We start from the raw sequence: 26,700 nt of genomic DNA on the forward strand, positions 1-26,700 counted from the left end.
GAGGGGTTTGGGCACTGATCATATGTACTGTATATATGGTCAATCTCTAGTGCATTGTCATGCTTGATAGGGCAGTGTCACTATTCCTTGCCTCTGCCATTCATGAGTGGCCTTTAAACCTTTATTAGGAACCACCCTTTGTTTTGGTTCTAGGGAAGGGGACCCTATGAGCAATTGAGATCTTTAGGTTGAATTTTCTGTATGAACACATACAGTACTTTAAATGAAAAATGTACCTTTCTATAAGAACACTACCTAAATTCTGAGGAATGAGTCAGATTACTAAAGGAAAATCTGAGCAGATCATAAAAAAGTGGTTATTTTCATAGCCAAAATTAAAAGAAAAGAAAACACTTAATGGCCTACAATGGAGAAAAAGAAATGTTTGCCTACACAATTGACAAGCAAACAATTATTATCCAATGTAGCTTGTATGACAATAACTCACTTATAAATATTCAGTATTTAAAGTTTAACGTACAAGACAAAGATATGTTGCAAATTTTTCAATTACAACTTGACCCTCTCCGTGTCCTCCATATCACCATTTTCACAAATATAAGAAAAAAAAAACCCAGAGTGAATGCTGGTACCGTAGTTTCATTTTACATAATTCACAGTCGGTCTATGACTGATGATATTATTAGCGGGCAGACAAAGCAACGGAGGTGTAATCGCTACACTAGCTGTATGTGTTCGTTTCTTGGGCACATGCACTCACATCTTGAAAATACTGCAGCTAATCAATGATCAAATTCCTTGGGCAATAAAGTTGCGATTCGTCACACAATGCCTACATTACTCCTGCGTATGCGGGCAAGCAATTTTTTTGCTGCCGAGGACTACAGACCATCTTATGATTAGAGGAAGATGTAGAAGAGATTGTATCCCTTGGCAAGTCCATGGGTCTGGAGGTCGATGAAGATGACATCACTGAACTCGTCAAGGAGCATCATGAAGAGTTCACCCTGAGGAACTTGAGGAGCTGCATGTCATGTAGCAAAATGAGTTCCAAGCGCAGTTGAATGAGTCAGAGGACATCGAGGAGGTAGAACACATCTTAAGTTCAGCTGAAATAAAAGAGATTAGCATATCATCAACACTTGGTTGATTTCATTGATAAGTATCACCACAGAAAATTCAGGTTTGATGTGTAGTTTTGCAATTCGATGATGTCTGTTTAACCCATTTCAGAAAAATTCTGAAAAGCCGCACCAAGCAACTTTCTCTCGATAGTTTCATTTAAAAATCTATGAAGCATTCTAGTTTTCATGATGAAGAGAAAGAAAGTGAAGCAAAGAAAACTAAGATTAAAGTGAGTGAAAGTGATGAAAATAAAAATAAAAAAGAAGAAAAAATGTAAAAAATAAAAATATAAAAATTAAGAAAAAAATAAATAAGCTAAGTTAGGTTAAAGTTCACGTAGTGTAAGTTAGAGTAAGTTACAGTACATTATCGCAGTCACCTTATCTACTTCCTCGTTGACTGTCCGTCTCCTGCGTAGCAATTCCTACACCTGCGTTGGCCTGACTCTATAAGTTAAGTGAGAATAAAAATCCCTTATTTATTTATTTTTTCTTTATAATTATTCTTTTTTTAAATCTTTCTTATTTAATGCAATTGTATTACTGTTATGTGTAATTATGTGTAGTAATTTATTAAGGACTTATCATAAGTTTTTGGGCTGTGGAACAAATTATATAAGTTACAGTGTTTTCTTATGGGAATATTTGCCCCAATATACGATTGTTGTAACATACAAAGCTGTTCCCGGAACGGATTAAGATCGCATGTAGAGGTTCCACTGTATATATATATATATATATATATATATATATATATATATATATATATATATATATATATATATATATATATGTTATATATATATATATATATATATATATGTATGTATGTATGTATGTATGTATGTGTGTATGTATGTATGAATTAAAATTATATCTGCCAATTATTTTATAAAAGATATTGCTTAAGCAATAGAGTCTAAAGTATAACATCCACCAACTTTATACTTTGAATTTGGTAAACAGTGCTTTTGATACATAAATTTTGATAGCTTTGGCAACAGATGTCTCTTATTGAGGAAAGTGTTGTAAAAGATTCATAACCCTATCCATGAGCTGTCCAGCAGTATCGTCAGACATGCACTTCCGGTTATAGCTCAGGGTGTATGGAGAATGTCCCCTGAATGTAAATGTGTGATGCATCATCAAGTATGGTGCTTTAATCAATCCAGTTTTAGTGTAAACACTTGTTAACTGCAGGTGATCTCCTACACCTGGTAAAACTTTTGTTATGTCTCCTACATTTGCCAAACAGTAGTCTCGAACCATTGGTGGGTTACCTTTGTAGTATTCATCATACTGTATCTGTGGCATGGTCATTTGCCGCACAACGTACTGTTCCAAAACTTCTCCTGATGTTATCTCTTTGTTAAGCTTATTATGGAGCTTTTGAGTGTATTTCCAGAAGTGATTTCGGACATTTGAACTGGTGCTAACCCTATGTGTATATTGCCTTCTGTGAAGACCAACTATTGGAAGTTCGTAACGTCTTTTGTAGCGACGTAGGTCCATAGATAAATTGATACTTATTTGGTGGGATTCATCATCAACTCCAGCATCCCTCACCATTTCCACTAAAGCTGTGTTAACGAGGGCTTCGAATCCACTGTTGAAAGTCACTCCAGCATTTTTACAGTAAGCATGAAATTTCTGTAATGTCTGATTGTCTATGTTTCGGATAATTCCTACAGAATGGTCTTCTCCTCCCGGTGGAGGATAGGCTTTGAACAGGATTGGTGTGTTGTCACAGGCTAAGATCTCTTCTTTTAGTTCTCGAAGTTTATCAGGATCATCCTCGAGCTGTCTCCTAATCTTTGTATGAAGTTCCTGAATATCGGCATAAGAGGCATATACAGCGGATGGTTGGTTGTCAACGGGTCGACCCGCAATAACGTCATTTAGTACTTGAACTAATGTGTTAGCAAATATTACCCCCGTGTAACCATCAAAAAAAGCATGGTGGTAAGATACTATAAGATCATACTGATATGGAAAAGCTTCTTTGATCTCTGGCAAAATACAAGGAGAGTTATCAGGAACTCTAAGAAGACGTGTTTTCCACAAAGGACCTTCTTCGTATCCCATGGCATCATTGCAGAAGCCGTTTGTCACATCTGAGGAAGACACTCCTTCCAGTATCTGTTATAGTAAAAAAGATTGACTGACCATTAATATTCATTTTACTGGCTAAACACAGATTTTCTTTTCTTATAAAAAAATAACATCATTAACAGTAAGCTTAAATATCTTTGAATTTATTTCCTTCTATAACTGTCAGCAGTTAATCAAACTTCATGTTTTTCGGGTATTGTAAAGATTTGAATGTGGAAAAGGAAATTTTCTTGTCAGGGCAATATATGATTTCTTTAGATTTTTTATTTGAAAGAGATTTTAAAAAAGTTGTCCATATAACCTAGATCAAGAAATCACCCCTAAAAGATTAAGGAATAATCATAGTAAAGAAAATACAAGAAGTAAGAATTTTAGTGAACTTTTCTGAATAATAGTCGCTAGCTTTCACTGTCTTACCTCAAAATCTATTCTTGGATTGGTATCACATATCCAAAACTGGTCATCTCTCTTCTTCATGCAGCAGCAAAAACTGGGAATTTTTCTATACAAGAGAATACATATTAGGATTTTTGGAGACACTTTATATATTCATCACATGAAAAAGTACACATATAATAATTATTAAATGTTTGTAATGTTATTTAAGAAACAAAGTATAAATAATTGCAATATATTTTTCCATGTACCAGTTAAAAGGGCATTCTTTTTAATTACACATGGTGTATAGCAATATTAAAATTTTACCTTTTCTTTGACCAAGAAAGTAAAACTTCCCTATACTCTGACGACAATATATCAATATTTTCTAACAATACATTTATGATCTATATAATAAATATGTTTTGCTTTTAAATTATTTTTTCAGTTTTTCTGTATCTGTGTTTCTAAGTTAGGTATGATACATGATATAATCGTAAGCGAGTTGAAAAAATGTAAAACTTAAATTATGTGATTCTGCACAATATTCTTATCAAGTACGTTCAGCAAATATACATCTACTATTTTTCGTGATAATTTTTTAAATATCAAAGTTTTTAGCCATAAAATTGTATGTTAATAAGACAATTTTTATAATTTTCTAGAATTGCAAAGGTATCCCGCTTACATCATTAAAACTTTCAATTCTTCTTCTTTATAAAGCACCAAACCAGGAGCTCATATCTGTTGACGTGCCAAAGTGCATAAGAAAACTTTTCCGTGAGAGCCCTACTTTTCTACCCGGCCAAAGCATTGTACCTCATAGCGTTTGTAGACCCTCCAAAATCCCGGGAGGGTTAATGTATTTTTTTTCACAAATACAGTGATTTGGTATATTTAAATTATAATTGTATCTCATCGGTGATAAACACCAGGGTCACAGCAATGTTCTAAAGACCGACCCTATATTCATCCAAAATAGGACTAGTGAAGGACAGACAGTGGCTGCTATTGGAAACTCTCGTAGTATGTACAAAGCTTGGAATCTGTACCCTTGTGTTGTAAGTACAGACTGTTTCCAGTAGGCTTCTCTTGACCAGACTCGCTCCTGTTTTTATTACAGTCAGAATAATATCCCTCGCTTGTTGTTTTATTCTTATTCATGAATTCCTTCAAGAGTCAATTTTTACATTTATCAAAAAGGAGATTAGATTTGATTTAGTAACTAACCTTTGTAAAATAATAAGGGCTTTTTCTACCTCTTCATGCTTCAACGGTAATTTTGCATTGAAGCTATAGACTCCACAGGTGAATGAGGATCTGTGTTTATGGGCAAAACAAAGCTCTTCTATTTCTTTGGATGCAGGAAACATCCATTTCAAATCTTCATTGCATTCTGACCTGTTGGGTAAAAGTAAAGTATGTCAGAAAAGTTAACATATATTATATAAGTAGTAGACAGAATTTCTATATATATACAGTGGTACCTCAGTTTACGAGGTAAATCCATTCGCGGAGCAAGGTTGAAAATCAAAATGCACGTAAACACATTTACACTCATTTTTCAAGGTAACAATGTTAGGTGAAAAGCAGTTTATTACCAGTAACATAAAAAGAAATACAAATTAATATTTCAAATGAAAATTACTATTATATTGACAACTTAACTCTCACTTTACCATTGAGGGGATTTGTGGCTGGCACAATAGAGATAAGAGAAAGGAGAATCGCCCGTCATGAGAGCTCTGGGTAAAGGTTCTATATTTTGAAAGGCATTCACTAGCAGTAACTGCATCACTTGATTTATGGTTTGTGGACAATTGGTCTTTTTTTTCACACTTATGTTCAGCTTGTACAAGTAACCTATCTAGAAACAAACTTTTTGTCTGTAAAATATCATGTTCCCTCTAGATTGCATTTTCAGTATTATTGAATAGATTCAGAACTATTCCTACAAAACTGTTATCTCTTATAAATAAATTTTAGGCTTTCCCGCTAGGGATTGTCATTTGGGAAACATTTCCAATCCCGATATTAAAGGAAAAGGTTATTGTTTTTCCGGGATCCTGGGAAATCCCTGGAATTTATGAAAAAGGAAATTATTTTTGTATTTAAGGAATGAAATATTGCAAGACTTATCATGGGATTATTTCTTTATTTCTAAAGCAATGGCAAAAACATATCCACACTATAATGCAAAAAATAAACGTTCAATGAGATTAACAATAAAAAAATTCAGACTGATTAAGCACAGTTTTATTCAGTTTCTCCTGAAATAACATAAAAAAGTGGCACATTTTTTACAAATTGTATGAAAATATCTTATACGATCACATGCTTTTTTAATTCATTAGAAACCTGGTGAAAGAAAACTTATCAATGTTCATTACAATTAGACGGCGTCAATGACCTTCGATGTCAGGATGCCAGAGAACTTCAAATCAATCAATCATTACAATTGGACAAATTAAAAAATAGAAAAGAACTGTAATGACCATATAAGATCACACACTTTTGAAATATAAACCAGGCGAGAGAAAAAATGAGTAATGTCATCACAATAACAAAAGTCTTACATCAGTTTTTGCTGACAATGCTTCTAAATTGTTCATAACAGTGTAAGGACAACAAGACAAGCAGAGAGAGACTGACAATTTACTGAACATGCAACGGTCACTATATTACAGAGTGCGGACGGATATGTAGCCCGGGAGGGAAACATTTCCAACCGCCACAATCATTTGTGTTTTGGTTCAAATATAAATATAAAATACCAAGGTGGTAGCCTAATGAAATATACAATATTATACATGGATATAAAGCTCTCAAAGAGCGCATCATTGTGATATAAAAATCCAATGTAATAAATAATGGATTTTGATTGAAGCGAAAAATCTATTTTTGGGTGAGATAGCCATGTCGTCCTGATGGAAGGTTCCTTTCAGTAGCTTCCTAGGGTATATTTGACTACGGTGATATTCCCAGAGAATTTAACTTAAGGTCTCCAGAATTCTAACTTCTGGCACGAATATCCTTAAAGTTTCCTTTTAGGATATTGCGTAATATCAGGGGACGTAATCTTGACACGCCACATAGCAATCTGCACCCCACATAGCGTTTATGCTTGAGGGGGAAAAGTGGCAAAATAAAAGAGTTGCCGTTATAGAATTCTCCTCCGTTACTGTTTGAGTACTCAGATGGCGCCACAATCGTCCTCCATCTTTATTCCGTGTAGCGTAAAGCCGGTACTTCTAGATACAGTAATATCTGGAGGGATCCTGCCAAGGCCTTTCATAGAAAGGAGGGCGGGTCCGTCAGGACAACATGGCTATCTCACCCAAAAATAGATTTTTCGCTTCGCTCAAAATCCAGTTTTTGGGATAAGGCCATGTCGTCCTGATTGAAGTTTACCAGAGCATTAATGTATCTGTGGGTTTCCCAGTTGTGCCTTTAGACTTCTAGACAATCTTTTCTTGGTCTTTCAGACCTAAGAGACCTATGACATTACCATTATATGTCATTTCTGCTAATCATAAACTATGTTAGTGCTTCCTGCCCCCTACAGGGAAGAGTCAATCTAGACTCGGGAAAAGTCTCGAAGTTGCATATTTCATATAACCCATCTAGCATTCAAAAGAGACATGCAGGTCTCACTGTATGTCATTAGCCAAAGTTTGTATCATGTATTGGAACAAGTTTTTCTAGCTAGAAAGGTTTGTATAAATGTAGGAACAAAATTATTAGTTTTGTTCAAATATTTTATGCAGAAAGGTTTTAAAGGAATGGTCTCACATAATCTTCATTAAAAATGTTTAGGGCAAAATAAGACGCACAAAACAATTAACTAAATTTATTTATTGTCAAGCAATAAATACAATTCAGCATACATTTATAACAATGTAAAAATTGCAGATGAAAAGCAATTTCAATTAACATCGACTAGACAAAATAAGTCAGAAATGCTTGTTTAGTTGAAAACAAAACTTTGCCACATCACATGAAAATTTATTAAAATTTCAATGTCTTTTCTGAAAAATGTATCTATTTACACTTGTGTAAAAAATACATGGCACCAGTGTTCAGTCTATGTTACATCACCTTAGTATAATGGAACAGTTCATAATGTTACCATGGAGACATTTCACTTACCATGTTGCACCATGAAGTGCCAACATGTACACCCTTTAGAATTACAGTCCCACATAATTCACTATTCCTCGCAGCACTAAGCGACAGGTTTTAACACACTACCTGCCGCCACCACGAAACGCTTCAACTCCTGCACTTGCTTCGCATAGTGTTTAAAGAACACTCTGGATGACTTTCATCCAGTGAACAAGCAAAGACTCTCGAAGTCCATAAGTTAGAAGTTCAACGAAGAAGCAATCTTCCTAGGATCATGACCTGCGGGTGTACTGTCAGGATCCGCTCTGCGAATAAAGTATGTGATCTTCGCCCTTAGTTGTTTCAAGGATAAGTTTGAACCCGATTTTTCTCCTTTACAGAGCTGTCCTCCCCTGAAGTCTGAAGTTTTGCGAAGATAGACCATTAGACTCTCTACTGGACACAGTGAGACATCTTCCTTCAGAGGGCAGACTCTCCAGGGACCCCACCTCTTAGTGGGTGGCTCGTTCTTGGCGAGAAATGTTGGGTGGGTCGGAAAAGAGATTTAGCTCACCCGTTTCAGCAAACTGGATATGGCTGTCCTCCCTAGACAAGGCCACTATCTCACTAACTTTAGCCCCTGAGGCTAGAGCAAACAAGAAAATAACTTTCTGAGTCAAATCTTTCAAAGAGCAAGCCTCACTGTCCAAACTTGAGGCAAAATGTAGCCTCTTATCCAAGGACCACGAGATGGGTCTCGGAGGTGCTGCAGGTCTAAGTCTGGCACAGGCCTTAGGGATTTTGTTAAAAATTTCATTAGACAAGTCTATCTGGAAGGCATAAAGCAAAGGTCTTGTCAAGGCAGATTTACACGTAGTTATCATGTTGGCTGCTAAACCTTGTCCATGAAGGTGGATAAAGAAGGACAAACAGAAATCTGCTGAGATTTCCTTTGGATTCTTTGCCTTGACGAAGGCCACCCATTTCTTCCATGATGACTCATATTGCCTTTTGGTAGATTTTGACTTATATTCCTCCAAGAAGTCAATACTTTCCTTCGAGATTCCAAACCTTTTCTTCATAGCTAGGGAGAGAAAATCATGAGATGAAGGTCTCGGGATTTCTGTGATGAAGTGAAGACAGTCGACATCTGAACTTGTTGAGACAGAACTGGGTCTGGCAGAGGAATCAGCCTCAGCTGTAATTCTAAAATCAAGGGGAACCAGTTACTCCGGGGCCACTAGGGCTGCTGTTCCCTGAAAAGCTCTCAGCTTGTTGAGGACCTTCATCGGCAGGTTGGGTGGAGGTAACAGGTAAATCCTGGTCCATTTGTTCCAGTCCAGGGACATGGCATCCACTGCTTCCACTATAGGGTCCTCGTACGGGGCCACGTATTGAAGTTTCTTGTTGTCGCTCATTGCAAAGAGGTCGATGTGCAGTTCCGGGACTTGATGCAAGATGAAAGAGAATGATTCTGCATCTAGGGACCATTCTGACTTTATCGGAGCTATCCTGGATAGAGCGTCCACTGTCACATTGCGGAACCCTTGAAGGTGAACTGCTGACAAGTGCCATCTCTTCTTTTCCGCTAGTCGGAAGGTGGCCAACATCACTTGGTTGAGTTGCAGCGATCTCGAGCCTTGACGATTCAGACATCTCATCACCACCTCGCTGTCCAGAATCAGTCTTAAGCAGACTGAAGGACGAGGGGATAATTTCATCAATGTGAGAAAGACTGCCATGGCCTCCAAAACGTTGATATGAAAAGTCCCGAACAGAGGGGACCAAGTTCCTTGAGCTCTACATTGATGGGAGTGACCCCCCCATCCTTCCAATGATGCGTCCATGTGTATGACGACTGAGGGTGGAGGCGACTGTGGAGGTACTGACCTCTTGAGCTTCCTGGCCTCCGACCATGGCTTGAGAAGTGATCGTAGCCGAGTCGGTATTGGTCTTCTGGGATCTCTTCGAACGTTTGATGCCTATTTTCTCCAGACTCCTGATGCATCTTTTAGCTGTGCTCTTAGCACTGGGTCTGACACTGATGCAAACTGGAGAGAGCCCAGCCCTCTCTCCTGATGGCGTCTTGAAATCTGACTGGATTTTAGAAGTCTCTTAACAGATCCCACTATCTCTCTCATCTTCTTTAATGGAATGGAGATGATGAGACTGAAGGTCCCAGTGTATGCCTAGCCATTGGAACTTCTGAGCTGGAGATTGTCGAGACTTTTCGGTGTTGATCTTGAATCCCATATGTTCCAGGAACTGGATCACTTTCTTGGATGCTTGCAAGCATTCTGCTTCAATGCTGCCCACACCAGCCAATCGTCCAGGTATGACACCACCTGGACACCCTGTAGGTGTAGTTGTTTAATGACTGCTTCTGCAAGCTTCATGAAGATCCTTGGGGCTATGTTTAGTCCGAAGGGCATGGCTATGAAAGTGTACTTTCTTTTTTGTAGCCTGAATCTTAGGTAGGAGGAGAGTTGGCGATTCATTGGAATGTGCCAATAGGCATCTGCCATGTCTATCGAGACTGTGTATGCCATTTTGTTGAAGGGTTAGCATCTTGAACTTGTTGTTCTCAATAAATTTGTTGAGAGGAGACAAATCCAGAATGACTCTAAGTTTGTCTGAGTCCTTCTTGGGAACAAAACAGCCTTCCTTGGAATTTGATGGACTTTGCCCTCTTTATCACCTGTTTGCTCAATAGCCCTCAGATGTATTCTTCCAGAACAGGGGTGGGGTGTTGGAAGAACTGAGGAAATGTTGGTGGAGCTGTCTTCCAGCTCCAACCTAGTCCATTCTTGATTATGCTGTGGGTCCAGGGATTGAAGGTCCAGCGATCCCTGAAAAGTCGGAGTCTTCCTCCTACCGGAAGCATCTAATTGCCTCTGGTTTCCGGAGGGCTTGCCTCCCCGACTGCTTGCTCCCCTACCCCCTCTTCCTCTAAATGGGCGTCTAGAAGAGTCTCTGCCTGAGCCCCTACCTTTAGGGCGAAAGGTAGTGGTCTGCTTTTCATAGGCAGGGCTAAAGGCTGGTGACTGGGTCACCACTTGCTGGGGGTACCAACTGGTAGGTGGGTTGAGGCTGTGCCACCAACTGTGGCGCCGCGGTCGTGGGGAGTTGTTGTTTAGCAGGGCGAGTTTGCACTCTTGGCCTCTTTGTCTTTCTCTTCGGTTGGGGACCCTCATCCGGAGAAGATTTCCTTTTAGCCGACATGCCCCATTTCTCAAGAAGATTTCTATTCTCCGTGGTGGCCTTGTCGACTGTTTCCTTGACTAGATCATTTGGAAATAGATCTTTCCCCCAGATATTGGAGGATATCAGCTTTCTAGGTTTGTGTTTAACTGCAGCCGAAGCAAACACGAACTCTCTACAAGCTCTTCTAGCCCTAACGAAGTTGTAGAAATCTTTCGTTAAGGTTGCCAAATGTGCCTTGGCCATGACCATGAACATATCTGGGGTTCTTTGCTCACTGGCCATTGCCTCCATAGACACTTGGAGGGACAGAGAGGCAGCAAGCCTTTCCTTTGTATCTTGTTCTCTGTGTAAGAGAAACTCAGATAACTTGGGGGGGTTTTCGTTGAATTGACGTCCAGCGATATCAGCCTCCATCTTCCTGACTGAAAAAGTGAGTTGGATATCTTTCCAGTCCTTAACATCAGATGGCATGGCTAGGGAAAGGGGCCTTCATTTTCCAGTGTAGGGCAAGGTTTCCCTGCTTTTACTGCCTTAACCACCGCCCTGAAAGATTTTTCCGCAAAGGGGAAAACCATGGTTGTAGGAGCAAGAAAAGAGGGATGCTTCTTACTCAGGGCAGGCACCTTGGAATTCGTGAAGCCCTTGTCCTACAGGCTGTTGGCTAGCAAAGCCTGAGCCTTCGAATGGTCAAGCACTATGACCACCTTAGGCTCTGTCTCCTCCTTCGAAACCGGTTCTGCCCTGAGACGAACAAAGCAGTCTGGGTAGGACTCAAAGCTGGGCCAGAACTCAATGTCCTCAATAGGGACAGCTCCCAGCTTTTCCGAAATAAAGATCTTTCCGTTAGTTATGGGCATTTGTCGGCATGCCTCCATGAGTTAACCTCGGAACACGTGGGAAGATCCTTCATATTGAGTCTCCGTTGAGACCCACGGGAAGCTGTAATTCGAAGAATCTCCTTCCTGAATTCGGCTTCCCTCTGTTTGCTCTTCTTCTCATACATCTCCATCATTGCTTTGATGGCAGCCAGATTGTCGTCTGACTTCGTAGGTTGAGGAGCGGAGGACGTAGAGGGTACAGGTTCAGGGGCAATAACCGGTGAAACGGATATTGTTTCGACTTCCTCCTCTTCCGTCTCAGGAGCCACCGTTGACTCCTCTTCTTGACCTTCCGCTAGAAGGTCCTTTTTGGTGTCCTCTGACACTTCTGTCATCCTCTCATCACCTAGATGGCTGTCCTTCATCGCATCCGAAACAGCCGTGTCAACGGATATCTGGATGCAAGGGATCTCAGGGTGAGGCTGAGGAATAACAGCATCCACAGATGCTTTGAGAAATAAGAGGGCTCTCATACGCTCACTAGGGAGCTAAGGCCCCGTGGAATTCTTTTGAAAACCACGAACCCATTTGCGTAACTTATCCCGAGCTACATCCCTTGACTCTGCTGTCTTGGGATTATCAAAAGCTTCATTCATCAGGTCCTTATATACTGTACATACCTGCAGGTCCCAGTATTTGAGAGGTCCCTTGGTGATGGAACAGCATGAGTGTGTCCTACACCCCAGATGGCCGTAGAAGTTCCTGCGGCGGACGCTGCAGAAAACACTATCGCACTTAACGTAGTCCTCCTGTAAAGAGAGGAAAATAAAATAAGTATATTGTAGTCTATCTCACTAGATCATTAAATATTATAATAAATATTATGATAACAATTTCATTTTATTTTATTGCATATAGCTTAGGATAAGTAAGCTGGAAATGAAATAGGAAAGACACATACATGTGATTCCCGCCCAGCCAATTGCTGTGACCTCCCTCAATATTAGCTCTAGGGTATCCTCTATAAGAGGTCCAATGGAAGATTCTATCCTATAAGGATAGAGTAGTGTAAGCAACACCTATTTCCAAAAGAGCTAATAATGAGGGTCAGAGTAACTGATCAACAATCAGTGTAAAAAAAAGGGAATTCCTTTCCCAATTCCATAAGGTCTCAACAATAGACTGCGCCTGGAAACACAGAGTATGTTGGAAAATTTTACTACTGTATAATCATATACCATAGTTTTCTGTCTGCAGTATGCTCTATACTACAGATGTATTGGCTATTGTATATTCATATACAATAATTGCTGCCGGCATGCTGCCAGCAGGGCTAGTACCCAGACTTAATTCAAATGACACAAAATTAATCATCTATATAGCCGGCAGTCTGCCGGCTTTCCGGCGGCATGCTGGATGCCGGACGCCGGCGAGCCACCGACTGTCGGCGCACTATCCCAGCCATCATTCAATGTGACTGGGTAGAGGCCAAAGTACCAACACTACTGGCTCTCGGCAGCAGAGTCAGAAGTGACAGTGAATAAATGGCTGCTGGACCACAAGCCTAGCCTGCATCTTGCCGGAAAAGTTAGTGGCCGGCAGCCGCCAGATTAGGTTAGTAGCTGGCGGTACTAGTCAATAGCGAGAGAGAAAGCAAAGAGTGAAGGGTGATATAAGGGGGGCGGCACTAGCCCCTGTATCACTGCCTTCCTCCTGAATGAAGATTCTAATGGAAGGGGTGAATGTATCATGATCAAACTTCCACCCATCCTCCCCTGTGCCGGCAACAGTCGGTCAAAGGAAGCAAATGGCAGCCCAAGAGAGGACTGGAGAACACTCTAAAGCAAATGGGTCTCCTGCCGGCAGCTAGACTTGCCGAAACAGCTATCCCAGGACATCATGTTCTATAGGGAAGCTAGACGTCTAGACCATGCAGGCAGAAGACCGAGCCACGCCTACAACCCGCCGGCAGATGGCGAGATTATAGGACAACGGATATAGAGGTGCGATGGCTAGGCCATCACTAAAGGACAGAATGGGAAGAGAAAAAGGTCCTGTATAGGGTGTGAGAGGAGCTGGCGGCATGCCGTTCCTTCCACACCTAAAGAAAACTCTGTTTCAGTATCGGCACCATCCTAGGCTTATGGGGAGTACATTCCCCAGCCTAGGGTCTGCTAATACATTAAGGGGGCCGGCATCATCTAGCCACCACCTTGATAAACAGAGTCTCCATGCCGGCGCCATCCTAGACAGAAGAATAATCATTATTCTTCAGCCTAGGGTCTCCTAGCACAGGACTAGTCGCTAGACTACAGGGAGAAGGGGATTACATAACCCCCTCAAGTGCAGTCTAGGGGGACAAGGCCTCCTATGCCAACAACTAGGTCCAACAGGGGAGTACATTCACCCTGCTGGACAGCTGTCGGCACACGACAAGTACTCTGAGGTTCTGACCCAAACCCAAAGCTCACCAACAGTGGCTTGGTAATGGGGCAGAAAAACCCTAGCCTAACCTTACCAGAATCACAATTCAGGGCAAGACCAGCTATTATTGGAGCCATAGGCTACACTCAGACGGAAGAAGGGATTACCCTATATATAAGGGTAACCGGGGAGATTGTATGAAAGTATACTAAAGCCACTAGGCTACTAGCCTAGTGACAGTGAGATCGACTACCTAACTCATTGAAGCTCCTCGTATATTATCTTGGAAGAGGAAATTTATATGCAATCGATATATAGTATCTTATATGTAAATAAATTGCCTAATATCTTCATTTAGATTTAATAGCACCAGGAACACTTATTATATCATGCAAGAGAGTAAACCAAAACGCCTAGGCTAGGAAGCCTAGCGTAAGTAAGATCGGCTACCTAATTCGCTGAAACTAAGAGAATACTATCAGCATAATATGATTAATTCCTAGCAATGAAGACTACATAGCTAAATATAATTATTTAAGCTGTTATGCCGGGAAAGTCGTTCTGGCTAACTAAATAACACATGCGTTACGAACGACAGTGCCGAAGGCGCCTCCAATCCAGGCAATAGCTCTGCCAAAAACATAGTATAATTTGAGTAATTCTTTACTTTACGTCCACAGCTAAATTTATACAATATAAGAATTGAATACTCAACTTTCCAAAGGCAGAAGAAGCTGGAGATTGCATGATAAATCCTATATAATGAGAGAGCACTGGGAAAAACCACCGAGCTGAAATGCTACAGAGAAAGGAATAAAGATGGCATACGATTGTGGCGCCATCTGAGTACTCAAACAGTAACGGAGGAGGAGAATGCTCTAACGGCTCCTCTTTTATTTGGCCACTTTTCCCCCTCGAAGCGTAAACGCTATGTGGGGTGCAGATTGCTAAGTGGCGTGTCAAGAATACGTCCCCTGATATGCGATATCCTAAAAGGAAACTTTAAGGATATTTGCGCCAGAAGTTAGAATTCTAGAGACCTTAAGTTAAATTCTCTGGGAATAACACTGTAGTTAAATATACCCTAGGAAGCTACTGAAAGGAACCTTCCATCAGGACGACATGGCCTGAGCCCAGAAAATAAAGTTACAATACAGTGATCCCTCGTTTATCGCGGTAGATAGGTTCCAGACCCGACTGCGATAGGTGAAAATCCGCGTAGTGACACCATATTTACGTATTTATTTAACATGTATATTCGGACTTTTAAAACCTTCCCTTGTACGTAGTACTATTAACAAACTACCCTTTAATGTACAGAACACTTAATGCATGTACTATAGTACCTTAAACTAAAACAGGCCCAAATATTAAAGGCGATTTTATATCATGCGTTTCCCATACACGCCAAAACGCACGATAAAAAATGGCAACCAATGTTTTGTTTACGTTTATCTCTGATCATAATGAAGAAACAAACGCATTTAGTGTACACATCTGTGTATAGGTTAGTTTTTGCATCGATTATATTGATTATACAGTATGTTGATTTTGTTTTTACCAATGTTTTACTTAATTTTTCTTAGGACTTCCAAATGAAATGTTTTTCTTTATGACGCCGCCTGAAACGGCGGCGTCATAAAGTACTCTCCATCTTTGATCGTAATAAACAAACGAAGGCATTTAACGCGCATGATGAAAGTGACAAATAATGATATTACAGTAAAAGCTTTTGGAAAATATGTTATTACAAATATTATTTACTGTATCTATATAAAATCATACATACGTAGCAAAGCAGGAAAACAATTTACGAGAGAGTGGGAGAGAGAGAGAGTTGTTTTACGTACGTAAATGTAAATTTTAAACAAAAAATAGCCCCATTTCATATAAAATAGGTTATTACAAATATTTTATTTTATCATATTACAGTAGTCTGTATAATACTGTAAAGTTCAGTACAGTATGTTGTTGTTAGTCGTGGCGATGAAATTCTCAAGAAACAAAAACACGGCATTCGATTACAACAGCTGATTTATTCTCTCTCTCTCTCTCTCTCTCTCTCTCTCTCTCTCTCTCTCTCTCTCTCTCTCTCTCTCTCTCTCTCTCTCTCTCTGGGCTACTTTTCACTACCTCCCATTCCTTACCTCTCTCTATCTCTCTAACAAATGATATCTTTGTTGCTCCTCAAAGTTTCATTTATATTTAAAATCAATCATGATTCACTTTTTCTTACTTTCCCCAATCTCGCACCATCGGTCACATCGCGGTATTTTTGAAATTTCCGGAAAATCCGCGATATATGTATACAGTATACATGCGTTATGAAAAAAATCCGCGATAGTCGAACCGCGAAGTAGCGAGGGATCACTGTATACAGAAAAGGGTCCAGGGGGAGGAAACACGGCATGTAAGACGATATCCTTACAAATAATCCCCCCCAGACAACGGGCAGTGTAGATGGTTGATACGATTGATCATTATATTGTGGAGGACGACGTAATTCCCCTGTGGTGCTTGAGCAGAGGGGAAGGTTGCTCTGGTTTGGAGGAATCGGTTTCCCCCGTCGTTGCGAGGTTTTCTCCTGTCTGGTGGATATTTTGTTCTGAGGTGGAATCCTGGGTCTACCAGGGCCCGCGGTGATCTTCTTGTTGCTTTCAAGGTATGCTGGTTTTAATCGGTCGATCGTCACCCAATCTTCTTGTCCGTGGATGTTTAGGAGGAAAGATTTGGCTGTTTTTCTGACAACCTCGTAAGGGCCGTGATAAGGTCTAGTCGGATTGGCGGTGAGCATCGACTCGGATGAAGACTTAGTCGCAGTCGTCTAGGTTCTTGTGCGTGAAGGTACTGGTCCTTTCCTCGTATGTTTTCAGGCATGGTCTGAATTTCCCGGCGATTTCTCTCAGGTGATCCAGCTTGGTGTCGTCGGTAGTTGTTCGCCAAGGACTGCAAGTGCCTTGCCGTAGACCTTCTCTGCAGGAGAAGGTTCGGCGTCTGCCCTGGGAGTGGTGCGAAGGCCAAGCAGGACCCACAGGAGTTGCGCTTTCCAATGTTAGTCCATACATCTCACCATCAGGGCTGCCTTGAGTGTGCGATGAGCTCTCTCGACCATGCCGTTCGCGGCAGGGTTGTATGTCGTGGTGCTGTGGAGTGTCGTTCCCATGAGGTTTGCCAGAGAGAGCCAGATCTCTGACAAGAAAGTGGAACCTCGGTCCATCGTGATATTGTCGGGGACACCGAAGCGGCTGATCCAAATCAACAAGGCGTGGGTGGTTGCTTCGGACATCGGAGTTGCTTCTAATCCTCTAGTGGAGTGGTCGACGATCGTCAGGAGGTATATTGCAGAACCTGAAGGTGGCAGAGGTCCCATGACGTCCACGTGGATATGTCCGAATTGTCTCTTGGGTTGTGGAAAATCACCGACTCCCGACTCAGTATTGCAGTTGACCTTACTTGTCTGGCATTTAATGCAGGTTGTCAACCACTCACGGGCATCTTTCTTGATTCCTGGCCGGCATCTTTCTTGATTCCTGGCCAGATGAATTTTTCGGATAAAAGACGGGCTGTAGTGCGACCCGAGGGGTGTGATAATCCGTGGATGACTTCGAAGATCTTCCTTCTACAAGAGGCGGGAATCCATGGGCATGGGCAGCCCGTGCTGATGTCGCAGAGGATGGTTTCCCCGGCCGGTCCGAGGGGAATGTCCTTCATTCGTAGCGTTGATGCTGTCGTACGATTGTCTTAGTCCTCTGGGTCATTCTGCTGTTCTACGGCAAGGTTTGCATTGTCGATCTCCAGGTGGACCGCGTTGATCTTGATCCTGGAGAGTGCGTCGGCGACGGAGTTCTTCTTACCCGGTACGTAGCTGATAGTGCAGCCGAATTCTGCGAGGGCTGCCAAGTGTTGTTGTTGGCAAGAGGACCATGCGTCTGAAGACTTCGTGAAAGTGTGGATCAGGGGCTGGTGGTCTGTTGCGATGGTGAAGGCATTCCTTCAAGCATGTATCTGAAGTGGCAGACGCAGAGGTAGACGGTGAGAAGCTCCCTGTCGAACGTGCTGTACCTGGTTTCCGTGGGTTTGAGTTTCTTGCTGAAGAAGGCCAAGGGCTGCGGGTAACCGTTGACGATCTGTTCGAGGACAGCATCGCAGGCGACGTTGCTGGCGTCGGTGGTCAACTTCAGGGGAGGCACTGTCGTCTTGGTACCCCAGGGTTGTGGCTTCAGCGAGGGCTGCCTTCGTCCTGTCGAAGGCGCATTGCTGCAGGGACCCCAAACGAGCTTCTTGGCTTTTCCCTTCAGGATGTCGTTGAGGGGAGTCAGGATATGGGAGATGTTGGGGATGAAGCGACGGTAGTAGTTTACCATCCCCAAAAACTCCTGAAGGTGCCAGATGGTCATTGGGGTTGGGAAGGTTTTCACGGCGTCCACCTTGGTTGATGTGGGCTTCACGCCCACTGCGGATATTTGATGTCCGAGGAAGTCCACACTCTCGGCGCCGAACGTGCACTTGTCGAAGCGCACGATCTAACTGTTCTCCTGAAGGCGTTTCAGCATGGTGCGGATATATTTCCAGAATTCCTCTTTCGTCCTGGAGTAGATTAAGATTTCTCCACGTAGTAGACGCAGAACTGCAGGTCCCCAAGGATGCTTTCCATCAGTCGTTGAAAGGTGGTCCCTGCGTTACGTAGGCCAAACGTTGAATATGAGAAGGTGTAGGAGCCGAATGGCATTAACATGGCGGTCTTAGGCACGTTCTTTGGGAATACAGGAACTTGAAAGTATGATTTTAGTAGGTCCATCTTAGTGAAAATTTTTGCCCCATGAAGGGCGCTGGTGAAGTCTTGCATATTCGGCAGAGGGTAGTGGTCTGGCGTTGTGATGAGGTTAAGGCACTGGTAGTCACCGCAGGGCCTCCAAGTTCCGTCCGGTTTCTTTACCATGTGGAGCGGAGATGCCCAAGGGCTGGACGCCTTCTTGCATATGCCCATCCGTTCCAATGTCTTCGAAGGCCCGTTTGGCATCTTTCAGCTTCTGCGGTGGGAGGCGGCGGAACTTTGCATGCGTGGAAATTCCCGTTATGTTTATGTGGTGGTAGACCCTGTGCTTGGAGGGAGATCCCAGCGACTGTCGAAGTTCCGGCTTGAAAACGTCGGGGAACTCCTGAAGAAGGGTGGCATAGGGCTGCGCTACAACAGCGGATATTGGTGTGATACCCTGACCAGCTCGTAGTGGGCGGGTTCGGCATGTCCTGGTGTCGATGAGGCGTTTCCCGGCGACGTCGATAAGGAGGCCATGGTGAGCTAGGAAGTCAGCGCCGAGGAGGGGGTGTCTGACATCAGCGATGGTGAAGGGCCAAGAGTAAAATCGGCCCATGATTGAGATTTTAAGCACCCTAGTCCTGTAACACCGTATGGGAGATCCGTTGGCGGCGATGAGTGAGGGGGCATCACTGCTAGGCGCCCGGTTTAGGTCGGCCTGTGAGGGAGGGAACGTTGATTGCATACAGCTGGTATCAACCATAAGCCTACAGTTTGATCCGGCGCTGAGGATGTAGAATCTGATCTTGCTGTGGTCTGCTACTGTGGCTACGGTTGATGTCGGCAGTGTTTGGTGTCAGAATTTCTTCGGGAACTTGCAGAGGGCCCTGCACTTCATTGCGTTGCTCCCAAACTGCTGGTGGTAGAAACACCGAGTTGGGTTCGGTCTATGGTTCTGCTGCTTCGGCTGTGGAGGTTTCTTCTTCATCAGGGCGAGGATTTCGTCGTCGTCAGCAGAGGGTGCCGCCGAGGAGTCGAGGGATGAGCAGTTGAAGGAGGATGATGCGCAAAGGCGGAAGGCCTTGGAGGCTTCGTATAATTTCTGTGCCCTTGACAGGAGGTCGTTCATCGGCAAGGTGTCGGTGTCGGTGAGCTGGGCTCTCTCGTCCTGCGGAAGGCGTCGGAAGAATATTTTGTGAGATAGGCTTATCTCTCGTCGTCGTCCATTGGCGTCGGTTTCTGACAGCAGGAGAAGTCCAACCAGTTCATCCTATGCTTCTACAGGAGAGGTGTCGCCCATAGATCTATTGCTGAGATCAAGGACCTTCTGTGCCCTTGCCGAGACAGAAAGCGAATATATATTAATTAGTTTGGTTCGCAGATCGTTGTAGGATACCTGGTGGGAGTGGGCGTCGATCCATGGGGAGATTTGTCAAATACCTCCTCAGGGATGGAGGTCAGGACGATGTGAGCTTTGGCGCAGGAGTCGTTTAGCTTGGCCACCCTGAAGAGTATGCCCGCCCTCCGAAACCAGGAAGCAGTGTTTTGTTGTGAGAACGGTGGCAGCTTGACTTTGGACGTAGCTGAGTGGTTGCTTGGCATGATGGGCTGGGCGGTTTCGTCGTGGTTAGTTGATGCATCGGGCCAAGGGCCCGAGCTGGTTATGTCAGATATGCTCATCGTTGCTGCCTCACGAAACTAAGTGGGATAAAGCCAAAAGACGTCGTTAAATGTTAATGGCAAAAGGTGATATACGAAAAAAATGCAGCCGTAATTAGTCCGTTAATGGCAAGCCGAAACTGCTATGCGTTTCCAACATCTCCGGGGTCACCTGTTGTGAGGACAACAAGGCAAGCAGAGAGAGATTGACAATTTACTAAACATGCAACGGTTACTATATTACAGAGTGCTGACGGATAAGTAGCCCGGGAGGGAAACATTTCCAACCGCCAAAATCATTTGTGTTTTGATATAAATATAAATATAAAATACTAAGGCGGTAGCCTAATGAAATATACAATATTATACATGGATATAAAGCTCTCAAAGAGTACAACATTTTTATACAAAAATCCACTGTCTGGAATAAATAATAAAGTTACAATTTACAGAAAACAGTCCAGGGGGAGGAAACACGGCGGGTAAGACGATGTCTTTACAATAGTGTTAGGTAATAGATACACTTATACGGTAATATCTCCTAATGATTGATATGTCAATAACAGCATCTTTTTTGCTTCTTTTAATGCATCAATATCCTCCTTAATGTTCAGAATCATAAATGTACCATTCGTGGATATTGCAGCAGGAGTATGAAGTTTTATCAAGTGAGCCACACTCTTAGCTTAACAATGCAAAACAATGTTTGTTTTAAAGGGTTAAAGGTTCTTCATGAATGGCAGAGGCAAGGGACAGTGACATTCCTCCATAAAGCAGGACAATGTCGTAGAGACTGACTATATTCAGTAATACCTTGAGATACGAGCTTAATGTGTTCCAGGACCCGAGCTCGTATGTTAGTTCGCTCGTATCTCGGATCAATTTTTCCCATATAAAATAACTAAAAAAAGATTAATGTTTCCACCCTCTGAAAAAAACACCTACGCACACAAAATAACAAATACCTATGTACTGGTTATGATCTGCAATAAAAAGTGATATTATTATGGAGTTCATACCTTTGAGACAGACGGTAGCAGCTAACGGCGGTGTGTGCAGAGGAGGAGAGAGAGAGAAAGGGGAGGAGAGAGACTTGATGACAACACGTTCTGTACGCTACCCTTATGTAACACTACATAACATAAATCAAACTTTAAATTAAACTTAAATGAAATTAGCTTGCTGTACACACACTTAAAAATAAATGTTAATCTTACGTTACACTAAACTTAATTCTAATTTTGCTCTCATTTTCATTTTTTTACTTCTCTTCTTCCGGCTTGGCTCTTTTTGCCTTGCTTTTTGACTAGCCTTCACCTTCGCTTTTCCGGCCTTTTTAAAAGGAACCTATCTAGGGATGTTTGATTTTGTCTCCGCTTCAAAATGTTATGAAAATGACGTACACAAGTGTCACAAAACGCTAACGCACGACCACACGCCAACTTGTACATAGTGCCTCTTTTCCATAAAATCAGAAAACTCTTGCCACTTTGCTAATATGTCTCTGATTTCCTTCTTTATAGCATCCTTCTGCTTGAGGATGGTACATATTGTTGATGTACTCCTCTCATATTGGCGAGCCAGCTCAGTCACTCGTACACCACTCAGGTTTTTTTATTATTTCATGCTTTATCTCGATTGTCATCATCCTCGTATCTCAAATTTGTCTCGTATCTCAAATTTGTCTCGTATCTCGGGGCAAAAATTTGCTTGAAACTCCTCGTATCAAATTTCTTGTATATTGGGACACTCATATGTCGAGGTATTACTGTATGCATATGGTCAGCATGCAAGCCCACTCTCCACCCAAGCTAGGACCAGGGAGGGCCAAGCAATTGCTGCTGATGATTCAGCAGACCTATTGGCATCCCCATACCCTCTGCTATATAGATAGTGTGTAAGAGAAACTAATAAGGAATAACATCTATGTAATAAGCAACAGTTGCCGAAAGGTTGGTATACTGTGCAGTGTATGTGAAAGGTTGGTATACTGTGCAGTGTATGTAGCGGTGTGCTTCACGTACATCCTTTCTGTTGGTATGGTTGCAATTCTGAACAGTAACGAAGATATCGAAGCATTAGACGAACCGCATCAGATGCTGATATTCAGATATCAATGGCAATATGATCTTAGCATAGAAAGTTATGTTTATGTGGATTTCTTAGCAGGACGTGTCGTCCATCAATCTGTACTGAAGTGGGAGTGATAATCTACTTTGCCTTTTTTCTTGTGGAGCTTCTCCATATAAGAGGAAATTTGAACTAAAGTTTTGATCTCGATAATTTATGGAATCATAATCTTGTACAGATACTGTATATAAGCACAAATAGGATCAAGACGTGGAGTTTTCCAGTTCCAGTGAAGGCTAATGGGATAGAGTAATACACTAACCTTATATCTGCTGATGGGTTATGTGTACCAAGCAAAGGATTTTGAATTGTTGTGATGCATCTTCTAACGATTGCCTTTTTCTCATTAATTCCTGAGAATATCCTGAAAAAAGAAACATGATAATGTTTGTCATTAATTGAATGTTGTAGACTTGACTCAGTTAAGAAATGGAGCCATATAGATAGTGTTAATATTGTAGATCATTTCAGATAGACGAATTTGATTTGATTTGAATAATGAAATTTTCAGTTATAGAATCTCTTTGCATTTAAAGTCCGATACTAAGGAATGTAACGATATAAGAAATAATAGTAATGCATTATTTGATGACAGATAAGTAATGCAAATTCTTTTCAGGTTCTTTAATTTCTCAGGACATTTGACACTTTCAAATATGAAACATTGTTATCCAGAATAAAAGATCCGAAGTTTGTGACTTTTGGATACACCAATATGTATAATTTTGAAAGCAAATTAAGACAACACATGTAAAATGAGAGACAGTAATGACTTCAATAGTTGGAGATAGAGCAAAACTTACCGGGAATGTCGAAATGCTGTGTCTATGGTCTTCTTTATCACCTGTGACATATCCTAGGATTTGTTTAAAAAGGACACAAAGATATATGGAAGGCAATCTAATCTAAGGAAGACTATCTCCATACGAGTTTGGCTCAATAATATTCTAGCATAAAGCACCAATGTTATGTGATTTCTATTTAATTAAAAAATGTAAATACTTTTTGTCTGATCACTTTAAAAGTAACTACTGAAGAAGTTCCTGAATGAATAAAACTGCGAGAAAATACAATTAATATAACGAGAACTGCGTATATACGTTCTCCCCCATAGAAGTCGAATGAATGAGGGCACTCTTTAGCTATTGCGCTCATACACTATGTAACCTCAAAGATAAAGACTCCAGTTTTTATCTTTTTATCTAAGTTATTTTAGGTCGTGTGTTGTGATACTCTAATTATTGAAAGGTATCGCATAAGAAGAACAGATAAAGTAACAGATAAGATCTTTACGACAACTTATGGGGCTTGGATAATAAGTAAAATAATAGTCAATATCTTTTCTCCAACTTCGAGGCTTGAATAATACCGCCTGAAAGACTGCACTCGAATATTGAATGGATGCAAATGAAACATTTTGACAAGAGACAAAGTTGCACTATGGAATTTCAATAATAATAATAACAATCGTAATAATAATATGCAGTGTCTGTGACTGTGTAAACATATCTAGCACCCTCGATGCTTTTCCAGGGTCCACTGATGGACTGTGGAACTGGAGAGAGAGAGAGAGAGAGAGAGAGAGAGAGAGAGAGAGAGAGAGAGAGAGAGAGAGAGAGAGAGAGAGAGCCTTACTTTATTGCCTTATTTTTTGTTTGGGTTCCCCCATGTCCCTCAGTGTGAGGCATCTCGTATATCCACCAGAGAGTGTTTTGCATCTTCCAGTCTTGGATGGTCTGGGATGCATCTTAGGTATTTATCGAGCTTATTCTTAAACACATCTACGCTCACTCCTGATATGTTTCTTAGATGAGCTGGCAGCACATTAAATAGTCGCTGCATTATCGATGCTGGTGCATAGTGGATTAATGTCCTGTGCGCCTTTCTTAGTTCACCTGGTAATATTTTTTTGGCACTATTAATCTACCTCGGCTTGCTCTTTCTGATATTTTTAGCTCCATGATGTTTTCAGTAATTCCTTCTATTTGCTTCCATGCTTGTATTATCATGTAGCGTTCTCTTCTCCTTTCTAGACTGTATAGTTTTAAAAATTGCAGTCTTTCCCAGTAGTCAAGGTCCTTAACTTCTTCTATTCTAGCAGTATAGGACCTTTGTACACTCTCTATTTGCGCAATATCCTTTTGGTAGTGTGGGTACCATATCACATTGCAGTACTCGAGTGTACTACGTACATAAGTTTTGTAAAGCATAATCATGTGTTCAGCTTTTCTTGTTTTAAAGTGTCTGAATAATATTCCCATTTTTGCTTTACATTTAGCCAACAGTGTTGCTATTTGGTCGTTGCATAACATATTCCTATTTAACATTACACCAAGGTCTTTAATTGCTTCTTTGTTTGTGATTGTCTCATTATTAGGTCCCTTGTATGCATATACCATTCCTTCTCTGTTTCCATAATTTATTGATTCGAATTTATCTGAGTTAAATACCATCCTATTTATCTCCGCCCATTCATATATTTTGTTTAGATCTCTTTGTAGTGAGTTCCTATCTTCATTACAAGTAATTTCTCTACTTATTCTTGTGTCATTGGTGAAACTTCTCACTACGGAGTTTTCAACATCACAGTCTATGTCTGAGATCATAATAACAAACAGCAGTGCAGCTAAAACCGTACCTTGTGGCACACCAGATATTACCTGGGCTTCATCTGATTTCTCGTCATTTGCAACCACTATCTGTTTTCTGTTTTGCAGGAATTCTTTTACCCATTTTCATACCTTTCCCACAATATTATGCTTTCTCATTTTTTTTCTCCAATATGTTATGGTCTACCTTGTCAAAGGTTTTTGCAAAATCTAGATAGATCACATCTGTCTTTTTCATTTATCATATTTTTGTATATGTTTTCATAGTGTGCTATCAGTTGGGTCTGCGTACTTTTTCCAGGCACGAAACCGTGTTGACCCATATTAAACAAATTATTTTTAACCAGATGGTTCATTATTTTCTTTTCTATTACCCTCTCATACACTTTCATAATATGTGATGTTAGACTAACAGGTCTATAATTGCTTGCCTTTAGTCTTGATCCACTTTTGAAGATAGGGGATATATAAGCTAATTTATGTTTAACATATCTCGCTCATATCTACACTTTGTCTTAGCAGTATTGCAAGCGGCTTCGCGATAGTGTTTGCAGTTTTTTTTAACAAAATCGCTGGAACTCCATCTGGTCCAGCTGCCGGTCCATTTTTAATTTCGTTTATAGCCATGACAATATCTGCTTCATTAATATCTATATCCGTTAGATATTCAACATTTTCTTCTTTCATTTCTGTTTCATTATTCTCATTCGCAATTCTTGGTGTGAACTCACTCTTATATTTTTCTGCTAATATGTTGCATATTTCCTTTTTTTCATTCGTTAGCCGTCCTTCAATTCTTAGAGGGCCTATTTCTAATCTCCCTTTATTCATGTTTTTTGCATATGAATAAAGTACTTTGGGGTTTCTTTTTATATTTTGAAGTGTCCTTTTTTCTAAGTCCCTTTTTTTTCATTTTCTTTCGACTGTATAATCTTTTGTTCTGCATTTTCTATCTTACATTTTATTTCCCTCATTTTCCACACATTTTTTTCTTTTGTAAGATTTTTCTTCCACTTTCTAATTTTCTGAAATAAGATCCTTCTGTCTCTTGGTATGCACGTCTTTTGTTTATTGCTTTATTTTTTTTTTGGTATATATTTTTCAACAATTTTCTCCAGTATTTTGTACAGTATGTCCGTATTTACCTGTATATTATCACTTACAAATACATTTCTCCATTCTTTATTCAGTTCTTGATTTATTTCTGACTATTTTATATTCTTACTGTAAAAATTATATTTTCCATATCCTTCCCAAAGTTTTGTGCTTTTATTAATTCTGCGATCACTTGCTTTGGAATGGACTATCAATTCTATGACATTGTGGTCTGAAATTCCCATGTTATACACTATTATTTCTTTAACATAATTCACCTCATTCACAAATACTAGATCTAGGACATTTTCCTTTCTTGTTGGAAT

At 40.9% G+C, this 26,700-nt stretch overlaps 1 protein-coding gene across 1 annotated transcript; it reads right to left on the reverse strand.

Moving 5' to 3' along the window:
- Positions 1-1,912: 1,912 nt before the first annotated feature.
- On the reverse strand, positions 1,913-23,809 carry LOC137630491 (uncharacterized). The gene is made up of 5 exons (XM_068361990.1): positions 23,474-23,809; positions 22,933-23,034; positions 4,806-4,976; positions 3,615-3,699; positions 1,913-3,224 (listed from the first exon to the last, which is right to left on the reverse strand). The coding sequence occupies exons 1-5, from the start codon at positions 23,521-23,523 to the stop codon at positions 2,097-2,099; spliced, it is 1,536 nt and encodes a 511-aa protein (XP_068218091.1). The 5' UTR covers positions 23,524-23,809; the 3' UTR covers positions 1,913-2,096.
- Positions 23,810-26,700: the final 2,891 nt, after the last annotated feature.

Source organism: Palaemon carinicauda, chromosome 38, assembly GCF_036898095.1.
Source record: "Palaemon carinicauda isolate YSFRI2023 chromosome 38, ASM3689809v2, whole genome shotgun sequence".
NCBI lineage: Eukaryota > Metazoa > Arthropoda > Malacostraca > Decapoda > Palaemonidae > Palaemon > Palaemon carinicauda.

Bases quoted from the DNA above. Each gene is read 5' to 3' on its own strand.
- LOC137630491 (XM_068361990.1), bottom strand. From the start codon at position 23,523: ATGTCACAGGTGATAAAGAAGACCATAGACACAGCATTTCGACATTCC. The intron at 23,035-23,473 runs GTAAGTTTTGCT...TTCTTTTTTCAG, and splicing joins ACAGCATTTCGACATTCCCG to GATATTCTCAGGAATTAATG. The intron at 3,225-3,614 runs GTAAGACAGTGA...TTACTATAACAG, and splicing joins ATCCAAGAATAGATTTTGAG to ATACTGGAAGGAGTGTCTTC.